Source organism: Hemitrygon akajei, chromosome 10 (assembly GCF_048418815.1).
Source record: "Hemitrygon akajei chromosome 10, sHemAka1.3, whole genome shotgun sequence".
In the NCBI taxonomy this organism is placed as follows: domain Eukaryota; kingdom Metazoa; phylum Chordata; class Chondrichthyes; order Myliobatiformes; family Dasyatidae; genus Hemitrygon; species Hemitrygon akajei.
Genome location: NC_133133.1, coordinates 51,429,212 through 51,446,836, shown reverse-complemented (window position 1 = coordinate 51,446,836; position 17,625 = coordinate 51,429,212). Strand labels below are relative to the sequence as shown.

General features: G+C 38.2%; 1 protein-coding gene across 1 annotated transcript; it reads left to right on the top strand.

Annotated features, from left to right (window-relative positions):
- Positions 1 to 1,009: 1,009 nt before the first annotated feature.
- Positions 1,010 to 16,551, top strand: LOC140734386 (uncharacterized). The gene is made up of 9 exons (XM_073058266.1): positions 1,010 to 1,205; positions 1,307 to 1,411; positions 4,279 to 5,961; positions 9,555 to 9,654; positions 10,378 to 10,526; positions 10,878 to 10,990; positions 11,872 to 11,961; positions 12,061 to 12,183; positions 13,942 to 16,551. The coding sequence occupies exons 1-9, from the start codon at positions 1,139 to 1,141 to the stop codon at positions 14,095 to 14,097; spliced, it is 2,586 nt and encodes an 861-aa protein (XP_072914367.1). The 5' UTR covers positions 1,010 to 1,138; the 3' UTR covers positions 14,098 to 16,551.
- The last annotated feature ends 1,074 nt before the right edge of the window (positions 16,552 to 17,625 follow it).

Sequence of the window (17,625 nt, the reverse complement as noted above, 5' to 3'; positions counted from 1 at the left end):
ACAATGCTTATGTATTTCCGAAACTATTTAAATACTAAGTATTTTTGGACCCAGCAACGCCTAGGATCGCATTATTTCAGTTTGCCTATTTATGAAAACGTTCTTTTCAAAGATTGAAACTACTTTTTTATGGTTCATTGGACCTCGAGACTACATATTCGCTCTTAGAGGAAATTAATTTGATCCGACATTGTATAAATAAAAGGGTAAATTGATTTTCAGCTGTGGTTTATTCCGCATTATTGAACGTCGACACCTTATCTAGACTTTGCCAAAGCGTTCTGTAATCATTTGATATCACCCTCCTGTTATTTATTGATGACTATAAGCCACAGACAGAAGGCGTAGAAATTTAATCAATGTATTTTCGGAGAAACTTATCATTGTGCGAATGTGGTGGTTGATCCAATATCTTGAAGGACATTTGCATTGGCATAATGTCCATCCCAATATATAATGGGGATCCTGTTAGAGCCTGTAGGGAAGCTGTACTTTCTCCCTAGTTATAACCCCACGGTAGCCTTTCTGCCAGCAAAGTTACATCCTCTTAGTAATGTTGCCGTTTGCGTTTATTGCGATTCCACCAGCCAAAGCGGCTTTAATGAGAAAAGTTACATCCCCGCGTGCGAATTACAGGTTATTTCAGATTTTCAAAAACCCCAAATGCTGGAGAACACGTTTATTTTTTTTATATAAGAATCTAAATAAAGATTGGCAGGTACCGGGACTGCTCACACTTTCACTTCCACGGTTTGTATTCTTACATTAATCAATCGCTCTCCTTACGGTGTTTCGGAGTCACCAAACAAGTTAATCGTTGCGGTCCCACCTTTCTTGGTGATTTTACAACCTCGAGGTAACTGCAGTAGGATCATTCAACCTATCAGTGACATCATCCCCAGGTGCTTTGCATCTTTCCGCCGCAATCACGGCTAGAATGACAACTCGCCTGAAGTCTTCCGGCGAATTTGCATATCCAATGTCTACGCTGGCATCCGCGGGAAGTTAATATAAAAGGGCAGTGAGCGAGTTAATCTGGAATTCGAGAAATTAGCGCACACAGACCAGCCTAAAAATATTTAAAGGCAATCTTAACTTCACGAAGTTCAGTTCAAGAGTTTCCAATATATTGAACGACATGGATCAGGAATACGATAGTGCCGAGCCTCTGCATTATTCCGTGGGGATTCTAGGTATATGTGGAGGTAAGCGCCGAGCAGTCCGTTTTAGTTATCTGATTCAATGATTTTCTCCCAAATTTCTTGCATTCTTTATAAACAATGACCCCTGTTTGTCCGTGTGTTAGGTGCGCTATTACTGGTTGTGAACTACTATTCCACGCTGCTGCCGATCCCCAGTACGGCTCTGGGCATCTTACTGCTCATCGTAGCGGCTGTCCTGTGCTATACTGGTAGGTAACCGTGTGCTCCCAGTACTGAAGGGAATTAGTCATCGTTGCAGGTACCCCCGTTCCAGTGTGCTAAATTTACAATGCAAACTCACGTTTCCTATTTAGCTTCCGTGAGCAAGAGCAATGGAGATCGATGATGTTTGTTATTCGGGATAATTAGGACCATTGCTGCATCGTCTAGCCAATATCAATCCAGACAGAGACAGAGACACACACACACACACACACACACACACACACACACACACACACACACACACACACACACACACACACACACACACACACACACACACACACACACACACACACACACACACACACACACACACACACACACACACACACCCCTTACGCCCGAAGAGCGCCACCGCGTGGTATGAAGCAGTTGCGTTGTTAGATTTAATTAAGCGGTGAGCCCGGGATTGTAAAAAAACAATTTCTCACTCAAAACCTACGCCATACTTTAAAGCAAGAAGTCACAGATAATTTAAAAGAGCCATGTTGTTTACATCCTCGTGAATCTCCAGGTTTTATTTAGTGTCCCGGTATGATCGTCTGATTTATTAAAGATCAAGTTTAGAGCCTACGTTTTCTCTTGCTCGCAGCATTAGCCATCTTTCAGTCTTACCGAACTTCACGAATGGCTAATGATGAAACAATTTTCTCCACAAGGGCCTCTTCAGTCTCTTTTCGAGCTTCCCACAAAGTTCGAACATACACTCTGTTAGGCACTGGGAATTTATCCGCCAAGTATATCCTCTCTGGTAATATGAGTGCTCTTCAAAACATTTCCGCTTGTTTCCCCTATCCTTTGAACAATCGTGATTTTCTTTCTTGTAAGCACCAAGGAGAAATATTCGCTAAAAATCCTATCCTTGCCCCGCGTCTCAAGTCACAGGCAGTTCTGCTGATCTCTAAGGGGGACCTATTCTTTCCCTGTCCTCCCTTTTACTCTTAATGTAAATATAAAACTCCTTGCCATCTTGGTTAACTGTACTGTATGTGCCAGATCAATCTTAAACCCTCTCTCTGCCCCCCCCCATTTCCCTCTTAATCTTCTTTATACTCATCCAGGGATTCACCCATCCCTAATTTATTAAACCCAATATATGCTTCCTTTTTTTGACCAGAGCTTCAATATTTCTCATCAGTCAGCATTCCCTAAACTAGTTCAGTTCGCCCTTCACCCTGACAGGAATATGCTACCCCTGGACTCTTGATATCTTATTCCCAAAAGCCTCACCTACTGTCATTCATTCTTTTCCCTTCAAGTAGTCTCTACCAATTGGCCTCTGCTAGATCTTGCTTAATTCTCTCAAAATTAACCCGGCTGCAGTTTAGGACCCCAACCTGTGGACCAGCCCTGTCCGTTTCCGTAACTATTTTAAAACTAGTCATATTATGGTCACTGGATCCAAAAAGCTCCCTGCATAACATCTCTGCTACTTGTCATGAAGGACCAGCATTTCACCCTCCTGAGTAGATCTCTATACATAACATATTAACTGGGGAAACTTTCCTGGATACAATTCTCAAATTCCAACCTGTCCAGCCCCTTAATATTCTGGGTGGTCTAGTCAGTACTAGGGAAATTAAAATCTCCCACTAATACAACTCTGTTAATGAAGTAACTGAGTTGTACTAAAACCAACATACCGGCTGTATCTGCAGGGCTTCAAGAAAGTAGCTGATCACTTTCACAAGAAGATTTTCTGTTATAAATGCTCATGTTCAACAATGTATTTACATTATTCTGAAACAAAATGTACATTTAAGGCAGTTAACTTTTTTGCCATTTACGTACATTAATTTCTAATGTCAAGCATAGGTTGAGGATATATATTGTGCAATTCTAAATGATAAAATAAGCTTGCTTTATCTAGCAGTTATCTCTGTAGCCTTTTTGGTGAAGTTTATCCTTATATTCTTGAGTGAGATATAATGCCAGTTAATGGCTGGAAATAAAACCCTAACAATCCAAAAAAAGTGTCACAAGAATCGTTTAAGTAAAAGTCAAGTAAGTATAAAATGAGATTTTGCGATGATAATGAACCTGAACGCTTTAATGGAACATAGGGAAACGCCTTACAAATTGTGATCATTTATGATTGAATTAGTATTAGATGTTTCAAGTTTAAATGTGGTGAACTTCAAAGGGATAAGAATAAGATTAAATGTTTGGTACAATATAAAAACAGTACATGTTCCTTAAAGTCACCATAGAAATTAAAAGCAATATGTTTCAGAAAGAGAAGCATGAAATGTGCAATTTGAAAAGCATGTGAAAGACAAAAGTGATATTTTATGAATCATGAAAGGAATAGAACAAAGGAGAATGCAAACTCACGAAAAGATGTGCGTATGTTTATCTGCATGCAGATTATAAAATAGGAAACAGGCTATTCATGAGATAGAGGAAATAAAGCTTAAAAGACTATTCAGGAAAAAACTTGTTTGCCAAAAGTTAACACTGAGAAATCCCATATCACAGGGAGCTTTAGAAGTAAATGACTCAAATATATTCAAGTGGAAGCTGGAATGCACATACCAGTAAGGGTGAAAGGAAAAGAAATAGTTGCTCACAGGATCAGATGAAATGGAATAGGAGGAAAGCAAAACAGTGTGAATATTGACAATCTAAAATTAAGTTTCATATTCTGTTGTAGAATTATCTACAAAAGGTGAATTTGTTTCCCTCATCAGTAATGCTGCCTGGAATGATTTAAGCGGAAGGATACTTACTAGAAGCAGAAAAATAATTACAGTATAGACTATCTGGAAAGAATGGTCTGTTTTTGTGAACATGTGTAAAGCTAACAGTATGTGCCCTATTGTATTATCTATTTCTGTATGTTTTTCTGCAGCTATAAGGAAGTGGTCAAGTCAAGCTACACTATTTGTGAACCTGTGCCTGACGGTGTCAGCATTATGGTGTGGATCTGGCCTGATCCACATCTTAATTGGAGAGAAGGTAGTTCAGGCTGATGAAATCAGAAATGCTCTGGTCCCTGGCTATGCAGCTTTTGTCTTGGCGCTCTTCATCATTGGGGTGGTGGGGCTAATCCAAAAGGAATTGATCCCAGCTGTGATTGCTTTTGCTATTTCTCTTGCTACTGCCCATGAGATAGCTGCACTATATAATCAGTCTTTTGGTTATTCTGCAGTGGCTTCAAATTATTTGATAGTGTCCTTTGTAGGAATCTATTTTGGATTAGGACGTACTTTTTACTACTTAAGTGAAGGAAAAATAACTCTCCCAGGGACTGGCCTGTCCAAGAATAATTCCCGTCTGCAACCTTTATCTACGAGCCTCTTTAAAAATGACACAATAGTTCTAGGGTACATTGCTAATATGCTGTCTGCCAGTGTTTTAGGATGCCGTGTTTTGGGTGTAACCTCCACTCTGTTTATTGGACAGGTTCCCTGGCTGTGGACAGCAGGAGTCTATCAAATTATTGTTAGTATTTTGTCTTTCAGGGCTTTTGACACCCTGAATGCCACATTCTTTGGCTTTACCTCTATTTTAAAGTTTGCAGAGGGCTATGCTTTGCTTTATAGTCTCTGGCAAAATAGTCAACCCTTCTTCCCAGTTCCAGTCCCTATTGTTCTTGCTGTGCTATTTTTCGTTCTGGCTCTATTTATGACTAGTAAAAGCCTTGTTGATGGAATGTATTTGTTGTTCTATGTTGCCTTTTGCATAGCCGTGGCAGCGTGGCCCAGTGGATTTTTCAGTGGTGGAGCACAAGGGGTCAGTGTGGCTATATTTGTAGCATCTGCTTGCTTAACATTCCTTTACCTTTTCAATGCCATGAGCAACTTCCCTATTCCCACTGGAGAAGGAGTTGTGAAGGCTTTATTCAGTAGGATAAATGCTTTATCACTGAAGGCAGACAAAGACTCCCATAGCCCATACTTGGGATACTCCAGGTATTCAGATGCTGAGATCCTAGCCCTTGCCTGCAATGTTGTAGCTTCCTTTGCTATTTCTGTATCAGTCAATCCTTCTGCACCTTTAGCCACGGTTGTCCTGCCTTGGATAGTTATTCCCGGGGGAGTCCTACAGATTCTATGTGGCTCAATCTCTTTTTCGTGGGGTAAAACCCTAGAAAGCTGTGCTTTTATCCTGTATGGTTTAATATGGATAATCTGGGGTTTGACTCGATATGCTGGCCTGTATGGTTCTACGAGAGGGTTTGGCGTTGCTATAGGGATTATTTGCTTCATGCTCTTTAATAGCTTTGTGGTGATAGGGGCTTGCTTTCTTAATGCAGCCTGGTTTGCCTTCTCACTCAGCTTTCAGTTAATCCTAATCAGCTTCCTTTTGGATGCTGTTAATGCAATTCCTTTTGGATATGATATTGGAGTCACCATCATTTTTGGTTTAGTTAGTTTTTACTGTTTTCTGGCCACCCTCTTTAACCAAAGCTTCAAGAGCCCCCAGTTACCCTTGGGACGGGCTTGGGCAAGCCTGTGTGGATTTGGGCAGAGCAAATCTGTATGCCCTCATTTGCCTTCAAGAAAAACTACCTCAGTCAGAAAAATTGCAGGTAAGTTTCAGCAAGAAGATGCTGAATTCAACATTGTTTTACTTAGATCTTTGCTCATACCCTCAGTGGCCACTTTATTAGGTACATCTGTCCTTCAGTTTGTCAGTACAAATATCTGATCAGCCAAACATGTGGCAACAACTCGATGCATAAAAGCATACAGACATAGTCAAGAGGTTAATTTGTTGTTCAGAGCAAACATCAGAATGGGGAAGAAATATGATCTAAGTGGTTTTGGCCGAAGAATGATTGTTGCTGCAGACAGGGTAGGTTTGAATATCCCAGAAACTGCCGGTCTCCTGGGTTTTCACACACAACGGTGTCTACAGTTTACAGAGAATGGTGTGAAAAACAAAAATCATCCAGTGAGCGGCAGTCCTGTGGCAGGAAAACACCTTGTTAATCAGAGAGGTCAGAGGAGAATGGTCAGACTGGTTCAAGCTGACAGGAAAGTGACAGTAACTCAGATAACCACACGTTACAACAGTGGTCCACAGAGAGCAGCTCTGAATGCACTACACGCCACGCCTTGAAGTGGATGGGTTGCGGCAGCAGAAGACCACATGGCCTAATAAAGTGGCCCCCGAGTGTATGTTATAAGGTTAAGAGGTACTGTAGATGTTAGACTCAGATCAGTTCAACTGTATGGTCTGTTCTTGTTTCTAATTTGTATATTGGTATGTTAGGTTTATCATGCAAACAATAATAACATAAATATAATTACTGGGCTTTTATATTTTAAACTACTTTATTATTTATTTATTTGGAAATGCATTTGTGATGACCATGAAATGATGCAATAGCATAAAATTATTGGGGAGATCAATGATGTCATTGATGTTTATTGTGAATTCCAATAATGTTTCCTGATTTTATTCCACGGGCCTAAACAACATTTTTTAATGACTTAGCTGAAAGTTTAGGGCATCAAATATATGTTTGCCAATGATACAAAATAACTATGCAAAAAGTTAGCAAGAAGAAATTCAGACGAGTAATGTGTCAAGATGGGTGGTAGGCATTTGAATGCATACTGAAGCCGAAATGGAAAATTTTAAAACAGAGAAGTGACAGGAAAATGCCCCAAAGGGCAGATTGATTAAGATTGAAGAAAAGATTTGTAACAGTAGTGGTGAGGGTACAAAGTCTATACAGTAGTGATTAAAGGGCTAGGCTTTTAATACAACTGTATTATCCAGGAACTGATGTTGTATTTAGAAGAGAAATATTAAGCCACCATTGAAGTAATATATCCGGTATATCTGTTACAGAAAGAGCATTAAAAACAATTGGAAACATACTGAACAGTTTAACTAGAATTATGTCACAAATGCTTGAAATTCAGGGACATTTTTTACTGAAAAAGAAATTGATTAGAAAGCATTAAATAGGCAAAAATGATTTTCAAAATTAAGAGTGTACAGTGCAAAAGGTTGTGAAAAATTCATACAGTGCCTTGTAAAAGTACTCAGCCCCCAACCATTTGTTCACATAAATGAGTATTACAGCCAGGAATTTTTGATCAATTTAACTGAGAATTTTTATTTGTGAATTACATACTCTTTTTCCACATTAAAGCCCCAAGCACAGGGAAATTTGTAAAGCATGATAAACTAAAAATTCAAACTCTGAAACTTCAGCAGTTCAAAAGTATTCATCCCCCTTTTTTCAGTACTTAGTTGAACAACCCTCGCGGCTATTACAGCCAGTAATCTTTTTGTACAAGTCTCTGTTAGCTTTGCACAATGTGATGGAGCAAGATTTGCCCATTCCTCCTTGCAAAATTGCTCGAGCTGTGCCCAGGTTAGTTGGGGCAGCTGCGGTGAACAACATTATTGAGGTCTTGCCAGAGGCATTCAATTGGGTTAAGATCAGGTCTCTGACTGGGCACCAGTTTTCTTCATTTGAAGCCTCTCCATGGTTGCTCTGACAGTGTGTTTTGGGTTGTGTACTGCTGAAAGACAAACTTCCTCCCCAGTTCAGGCTTTCTGGCTGAATCTAGCAGGTTTTTATCCAGGATCTCTCTGTATTTAGCAGCATTCATCTTCCCATCAATCCTGACCAGATTTCCAGTCTCTACTGCTGAAAAGCATCACCATTAGCATTACAACACACACAAAATGCTGGTGGAACACAGCAGGCCAGGCAGCATCTATAGGAGAAGCACTGAGACCCTTCGTCAGGACTGATGAATTACCGTAGCATTATGCTATCTCCACTATACTTTACAGAAGAATGGTGTTATCTGGATGATGTGCAGTATTAGATTTATGCTGCAATGTTCCACTTCAGTCTCATCTGACCACAAAACCTTTTTCCACATCTTTACGGTATTTTATAAATATTGCTTTGCGAAGGCATTACAGGCAAGAATATGCTTCTTTTAAGCCAGCGCTTCTTCCTTGCCACTCTTCCATAAATACCCTTTTTGTCAAAGAGAACCATGAACTTCATCTCCTGTTGCAGCCATTGACTTCTGCATCTCATTCAGAATGGCTGTTGGCATCTCTTACAAAAGCCATCATTCTCTGGTGACGAAGTTTAGAGGGGTGGCTGACGTAGTTAGTGTAGCTGTGGTTTCATAATTTTTCCACTTTTCCACAATGGACTGCACTGAAGTCCGAGGTATGTTCGGTGATGTTTTTGAGACAGTCTTGTGTCCTCCCCCAGATTAGTGCTTTTTTTATTATCATTTCCCTGGCTTGTCTTGAATGTTCTTTTGTCTTAATTTTGGTTTGGTCTGTTGAAAATCCAGACATTACAGAGTGAGTGGGTATTTACAGCATTCTTATGAATTCATTGGAAACAGGCAATCCTCCAATTTTCTACATCAACTAATTGGGTGAATTGGTAAGGTGCCACTGTATATTCTACTTGAGGAAAGTTAGCACAGTAATTACAAAGGCGATGAATACTTTTACAGCCCTCCCTATTTTGGTCTTTAGATTTTAGTAAATTGTTGACAGGGTTTGGAATTTTTCTTTTGAATTTACATGACACGTAATGTTTTGTAGTTCAGCTCAAAAATCCTACTTCAATATATTTTAAATTTGGAAAATGAGACAGTAAAATGTGAACATGGTTGTGTGGGCTGAATACATTTTCAAGGCACTGTAACCAAGGATGCATGTAACTTAAAATTGTCATCAGAAGCACAGAAAGAAGTTGGAATTTTCTTTTCTGCAAAGGCTCAAAATGAATGTTTGTACCCTACTGTGGCCATTATATTTAAATGTAATTGAATGACTACTTGAAAAGAAAGAATATGAAAAGTTGTGATTAACGGATAAGTAGGTGGATCTGGAATAACTGATTCAGTACAGTCATTTACAGATGGTTCCATAATGAAATTCCTGATCTTTCCTATCATTATTTTGACTGATTCCCATTTTCTCCTAAATTCTTTGTTTAACTTGTGCCACTTAGTAGGTTCAACTAGAGGAGTGTTTACTAGGCAGTTCCTTTGTATCCTTCCCTCAGATGTCCTCATTGTCTTCTGTTTCTACTTACTGCGTCATAATAGTGAAATTATTTTGGGGGAAAATATATGGTGCTTGGACTTTTCTGTTTGTTTTATGACTTCATTTCTGCAGAAATTATGAAAGATGGAGGAATATGTGGTATTCCAACAGACACTGTGTATGTGTTGGTGGCAGCCTGCAATCGTCCTGATGCTGTTGAGAAAGCTTACAAGTAGGAATTGTTTTACACTGTATTATTTACTAGGGGGAATACCACAGTCTTCAGTTCTATGGGGGGAGGGGGTTAATCTCACTAACACTCCATCAAGGCACTTTTATTGTACTTGAATACAAAAATTAACAATTGCATAGTGGGAATTGTTTGGTGATGTATTTGCTAAATCCTCCAATTTACAAATATGAAAGCAGAACTGCAGCAAAAATACATCTACTTCCAGAAAATACTGCAAGTATTCAACAGGCCTACAGACTGAAGAAAGGTCTTAAACCAGAAACATTAACCCTGTTCCTCTTTCCACAGATGATGCCTGACTTCTGAGTGCTTCCAGCATTTTCTGTTTCTGTAGTTTTAATTTTAATATAACTAATTTGTCTGTCATCTTATTATGAAGCAGTCAACCTGATTTTATTTTTATTAGATCATTATGTACTCTAATGTATCTCAAAATTTAAATATTAACTGTTCAAAGTTGAGTGGATCGTATTTAGAACCTCCAATACATATATATATATCATATATATAACGTAACAATGTCTATTGTGTGTATAAAAAAAAAGAACAAATACTTATGATGGTACCATATCCATTTACTGCACTATTTTTATTGAAAAACTAATATTAATAGTGATTCATGTACTCATACAAATAATGTGTATTTTAATGTTTTATAATTTCTTCATGTAAGAAGCCTCTGCTTTTTACTCGTTTGCACAGCACCAAGAAACAGGCCAAAGAAAGACCCATGTCTCTGTGGATCTCCAACTTATCGCAATTGGAACCTGCTAAACACCTGTTAAACCCTCTCTTGTGGGATTTCATGCAGACAGTTTGGCCATCATCTATCAGTCTTGTCATCCCTAGGGGTAATATGTCTTTAATATTTTCCATATTCTTCTTCCCCCTGTCCTTTCACTCACAAATGCATTTTTTTTCTCCTCTTCAGTTATATTGTTTCATTTTCCAGTTCAAATGACAGACTGACAATCTGTTCTTGGGTCTCTTTTTCTTGGTGGTATAAAAATGCATTTGGGGAAAAAAAAATCACTGAGTGCTTTCTGTCTCTTGGTGGAATATCTCATCTGTTTTCCAAAATCAGAATAGAGATATTCCATGAATCCATAGAACTACCTGGTGTATTAACATGCAATTCATTTCTCAAATCTAAGATAAATGAATATTGAGTAATAATGAACAAGTGTTATTTTCATTGGAAGGTGAATGGTTGAAACCATTTGGATTGAAACATGCGGATAAATACATCGGGACTCCTCAGAGCATTGCCATTAGGATTCCAGATTGTGCTGTTACAACACATCTCATTGATCAGGTGAGATATTCTGTGGAGCTTTGACATTAATGTGCATGTTTTGCATGTTCTGGTATATTTCCTTGATATTTAGTTGCCCTTGTTTACTTCCAGATTCAGTGGAAGCTCTCATAGTATATCTGAAATAAGAACATTTCCTTCAGGAGAGAAATTGAGTTAACAAAGGCTTATAAGATCTAGCTGTTTGTTCCATTTGTATTTTTGCTTAATCTCATGTGGCCAAATTGCAAGTGTTTCATAACTACCATTATTATAATGCTGTTTAGCTGCATGTAGAAGTGGTGAAATGCTAGGTAAACTTACTATCCCTCTGGATCTTTCCTGAAGTCTGAAATATGTATAAAAGGAAATACAAGACACATCTTGGTGAAATACATGATTTTTAAATTGTGAGAAGAAGGGTAAGTGCGCGTGTGCGCATGTTTTTGTGTGCGCACACGCATGTGCGTATGTGCTTGGTTAAGTGGTATGATGAAATAGGGAAGTGCAGAGACTCAATTTTGACTTTAATGTTCTTGGTGGAAGTTTTAAGATTTTGAGCAGAATGCAAGCTTGGTTAAACTCATCTATGTGCAAATGAGCATAAAGTGAGGAAAATATCAGCATGCCAATATGCTACTGGAAGTGATTTAGAAAAGGTGGCAATTTCAAAAAACAAATTCTTGTAATACTTGGAAAAGCATGAGTTTCATCTTGAGAAAGCCCTCTCTAACTTCTAGACCTTCAAGAAGTCAATGTATAACAATCACAAGCAAAAATATTTGCTACTGGCTAGATTGCTAAGGTTCATCATGGAACTCTTACTTCCTCCTCAGCAGAAATTTAACCAGCGAAGGAATGCCTTTGAGTAATTAGATAGACATTTTTCTCTGCATGTGCAGGTGGGTCCTATAGCAGTGACATCAGCAAATCCAACAGGAGAAGCAGACACCACTCACCACAATCAGGTCTATGCCAAACTTGGCAAGAAGGTAATGTTTTACGACAACTTATTCTTTGACTTTTAAATATAATTTGTAAATGTAATACCGCAAGTAATTATTTATAAAATTTTGTTGTTCCTGGTACAGGTTGATGGTGTATTGTGTGATGGGCCTTCACCTGAGAATATTGCCTCTACTGTTGTGGACTGTACCAATATAGAGAAGGGTACACTTGGTTTCTTTAGAATTGGCATTGTGCCCAAATCAGAGGTAAGAATAGCTTGATATATTGCTGTGATATTTGCTTTTCTAAAATTAGTTTTTAAGTTTCCCAGTTGGGGATGATTTCATAACAGAAGCAAAAATGATGAAAGTAATTTGAATTAATAAATTCCAGGCTTTCACAGTGAAAGGCAAGCTAATGTGCTGGTCTACTTTTTACACCTTTGCAGCTCATAATTTGAAATAATTTTTCAGATTCACTGGTTCCATTTAGTGTTCCAAAAAGCTCACTACCCAGATATGTCTTTTTGCATTTGGAGTTTCCTCCAGTAGCTCCAACTAGCTCACTTCATCAATATTCGGATCAATTTTCTACTTTTCAGTTGTCCGTCTTTCTACTTTAGACTGGTTTTCTTTGTTTTAGTGTGCCTTGTCTGAGCACAGCCCATAAACCATGGTCTTACCACAACATGCCCAAGTACAATCTCAGCTTCCGTTAACTTTCAACCTGCTGATGTCTCTTATGTGTTAACGTAATACTTTCTTTATTACTGGTTTTCTTCAGTTGGCCATTATTTAACTAAGTATCTACTTAGAATCTACTTCATTCTTTATTACTATTTGTGGGTATTTGTGTTGCTTAGGTTTTGTCTTTTACTTTAATCCTATCTGTATAATCTTTCAAACTCCATGTAACAATAGCCTTGAAACAACTCGATTATTACAAAATAAAGGTTCCTGAATGTCCGTCAAGATATATCTCATCCTTACAAGACTTAGTCTAAGTGTTACTCCAGGCCCATCAATATGGTTGACTCCTAACTTAAGAGGAAATAAGGGATGAATAGTAAATGCAGACATTCTCAGTGATATCCGCATTCTTTGAATGAATAAAGATTTGGGAGTAATTGCTTGTTTATGTCCATTTTATTTAATGCACTGTACATTTCATGGCCATGGTATTTCTTTTATCTGAAAGCAATTGGCGTTGTGGAGGATCTCATCCAATTGAGGAGGTACCTTCATTAAAGAGTGACCTAAAGAGCAAAGCTACTTATTCCCTCCTCAAAACTAAATAATAATCATTCTAAGCATTTACGATTCTTTCACAGTCCGTGTGTTCTTGAAAGTACGATTATTTTCATTATAATAATGAAGGGTCTTGATGAAGAGCCTTGCCCTGAAATGTTGATTGTTTATTCCCCTTCATTGATGCTACCTGACCTGCTGAGTTTCTCCAGCATTTTTGTGTGTGTGTTGCTCTAATTATTTTCAGTGTTCAATTCCTTCTTCTGAAGCTACTTTCTGTTGTTGCAGTGTAGTCCAATGGCTACTGAAAGTCCAACCAATACTGGACTACACCAGCCATTCACAATCAGAGGGAATTTTGCAGAATCAGCCAATCATACCCACATCTACACTGAATAGTAAAAGAAATTGAGAAACTTGGTTATATCATTTTTATTTTTTCAAAATAGATTAAGGATAGCTGTAGACTCAATTGCCCACAACTCCCCATTAAAAAATTTGGGGACTGAGCAGTTTATCTTAACTACTGTAAATACACATCTATGTGGCATACTCTTCTATTGAAATCTCCTCCTTTGAAATCATTTTGTAAGTGTACATTTGCATTTAATAAATATATTGAAGGTGAATACCTAAAAGAAAAACCACAAGCACCTGGTATGTATTGTATCATATTCACGCATAAAATTATTTAAAGAATAATATTAAAGTATAAAATTCACTCTAAGTACTGTTTATTATTTGCATGCTAATGATGTATTTATTTTGTGACTGAAGATCCTGCAGCTGTTTGAAGAAGTGCAGAAGAAACATCTAAAAGGCCGTTCTAATAATGGATTCATTGAGGATTTTTCAGTTCAACAGCCACAGGACCCAAATGCCTATGACAACGTAGCCTTTACAAATGAGACAGAAGAAGCTGGGAGGTTGTAATGTACAAGTATCACTGAAATAACCTGCAAACTACTCGGTATACTTCTGTAAAACAACTACAAGCACGGGATATGATGCCTCAGAGACACGAGATTCTGTAGATGCTGGAAATCTTGAACAACACACACAAAATGCTGGAGGAGTTCGGCAAGCCAGGCAGCATCTATGGAGGGGAATAAATCAGTTGATGGTTTGGATTAAGACCCTTCATCAGTTCCCTCAACATTTTGTGTGCTTTGCTCATGATATGTCAGGGAATGGACAGCCCTGTAGATAGTCCCAAGCATCTTCTGAATTATGTCAAATTTCCATGATCTTCACATTTCTCCAATATTTTGCTATGGTAATTCAAGGATAATCATAACTATGTTGGCAAATTTGCAGCAAGAACAGATTTAACCAACCTTAAAGGGATCAATTGGTTATTTTGTAAGGACATTGTGCGGCCTTCACAAAGAAGAGAAAATGATCAAAGCTACATTTGAACAAACTACCATAAACCAAATGGTTTGTAAATGAACCTTGGTAAATTGAGAGGAAGGAAATCGATAGAATCACAGAAAGGTTACAGCAAAGGAGGAGGCCATTTAACCCATTGTGGTCATGCTGCTGCTTCACCAGCCAGCCTCTTCTCTGTCGATTTGCAAACTTTCCCTCACCAGTTCTTTTTGAGACCACAGTGGAACTTGCCTGCACCACATCCACAGCTGTGCATTTCAGATTTTAACTGTTTTAAAAAAAAAAAAAAAAAAATCCTAATGTTATTAATTCTCTTCCCATTAATTTTATATCTGCACCCTCCAATCTTTGATTCCTTCATCATTAAGAGTAGCTCCCATTCTGTACTGGCCTTCTATCATTTCGTGTACTTCCAGCAGGATTCTCTCAACCTTCACTTAAAAGAAAACTATCCTGACCTTTCACATCTCTCCTCCTAACTGAAGTCTCTCATCACAAAAGCTGTTACCCCTTAAATCTTTTTTGGACCTCATCTAATCCATAGTGACTTGATGAGAATTGAACAGAATATTCCAGTTCAGGTTATTCCAATCAAGGTTTAGCATAAACTTTTTTATACTCTTGACTTCATTCATAAAGCCCAGAATTGCTAATGCCTTATTAACTATTTATCGGTCTACCTGTCACTTTCAATGATTTGTGCACCGGTAGTCCCAGGTTCCCTGTTCCCACACTCCTTCAGAAGCAGTATACTTCTTTAAATATGGTCAGTCTCTATTATTCCTACCAAAATGCATCACCTCACTTTCCTCTCCTGTGTCTACCCATTCTTCCAGCCAGTTTGCATCTTGCCGCAATTTATCACTATCTATTTGTTACAATTTTAATGTCATATCAAATATTACAAATTAGGGATTGCCCTTTCCCCCCCAACTCCAGGTCTAGCTCAATATCAAAAAAAAAGCAAAGGAGCCAGCATTTGTTCCATGGAGGATACCTCCATTTACCTATACCTTCCTGCACGTTGAGATTAATGAACACCATGGCCCTGTTTGGAACTTAGCCAACGTCATATCCAAGGTACCAGTGTCCCTTTAGGGCCAAATCAAGATTCTTGCCCCCCCCCCCCCCATTTATCCTGTATTGTTGGTCCTGTCAGTCCTGTACTTACTCCTTTTGAATAGGGGAGTAATACTTGCCACTCTTCAATCCTCTGATAGCATCTCATTTCCAAAGTGCATTATGGTCATAACATCTTTATAATATGGTTATTATGGTCTTTATAATCATAATATAGTTATAATGATTATAGTCATTGCTCCTGATATCTTGATCGCTATCTCCAAGGTGAACTGAAACTTGGTGCACTTAAACCGTGACATTCCCAAGAAGCAGATCTAGCAATGCCTCCTATCAAAGTATCTTAGCATAAGAATCATTATAACCCAAAACAGGATAGAGGCTAATGATTTCAATAGAAAAGGGCCTGTTTCAAACAGAAGATTATGTCAGTGATAGTACAAACAAAATTGTGTCTGTCTGTCTGTCTGCCTCTGCATGTGTTTGTGGTGAGGGAGGGTATGGGGAATAGGATCTTGTATCACTCAAATTGTCATGAGTGTGATTTTCAAATTGGAAAAAGGTTTGAAGTCAAAATTCTGTGATTTGCAAAGCACTGATAACAGGATTGAACACCTGCACACTTGGGAACCGAAACCTCCAATTGATCTGAGTCTAAATCATCATGAATCATTTTATAAAATTAGGTGTAATGGTTACTGTTTTTCCACTTACAGGTAAAGTTTTCAAAATATGTTATTTGTCAATGGAATCATGTATTTTCTATTTCAGATGGGAGTAGATGAGCTGAATGAAAAATCTGTTATCATTCTGAATCCACTGATATGTGTACATAATCAATTTGACTTTTGAAGAAAAAAAAGTAGTTGCACTTTATATTGTATGAGCATTTTGTAATAAAGTATCTGTTTCTAATTGTGAGTTGTAACATATTTTCTGACCATTAGCTGAACTATTTTATCTGAAGCAGCTTTTGTTCTCAGTTAAGATTTTGCTGCAAAGCTAAGCCTTTATGCCATAATGTCCTCTAAACCTTAGAATGGTAAGTTAGTGTCAATTATCACTAAGGTCCTCCATTTTTTTGTGAGATAGTTTCTTCGGGCTTCTCAAGTTGTTCCACCTTATCCACAGGAGAAGTGGTGTGTTACATCTGACAACGCAGTTGCAACAACCTGTGATTTATCTGAAGAACGGCAAGATAATTCAAACATCCTTCACACAACACCCTGCACTTCTGATCTTCTTACGAAGGTCAAATCTTTGACAAGACGGCTGAAAATGACTGAGCCAAAGAAATTGCCCTGCAGAATTCCGCAGCGTTGTTCTTGACTGTGACAATTGATCCCTAAAGCATTGATCCCTAAACCTTCAGTATATAAAATGAAGGTGTTAATATAGAACTATATGAAGAAAAATGCAGGTTGGATGGTTGTAGGAAGTATCAGCACGTTAAATAACTGGGTTAGCTGCTTACAATTAGTTGTGTGATTTTGATCGGTATTTGAAGAAATGATTTCATGTCATAGGTTCAACATGAAAGGGTGCCATAATAATGCTGTGCTCACAACTGTCACAACTATCACTGAGGAACCTGCGGTGAGATAAAAGCTTGGAAAAATGATATGGCCTGGACCATGGTTAAAAAGGTTTGCTGGATCATCTCTATACTGAAGTTGAATTGAATTTATTTAAATTTTACATCCATCCTACAATGTGAGGGAGTAAAAATCCTGTGTAATGACTCTGTCACAATGTACAGACGTGATTTATAAGTGTAATGGTTTGTAGAAAGAAGCTGTCCCATAGCCTGTTGGTTCTGGCTTTTATGCTGTGATACCGTTTGCCTGACGGAAGCAGCTGAAACAGTTTATGGTTGGGGTGGCTGGTGTGTCCGATGATCTTCCAGGCCTTCTTTACACACCTGCTGCTGTAAATGTCCTCAATCGAGGGAAGTTCACATCCACAGATGCACAGGACTGTCCGTACCAC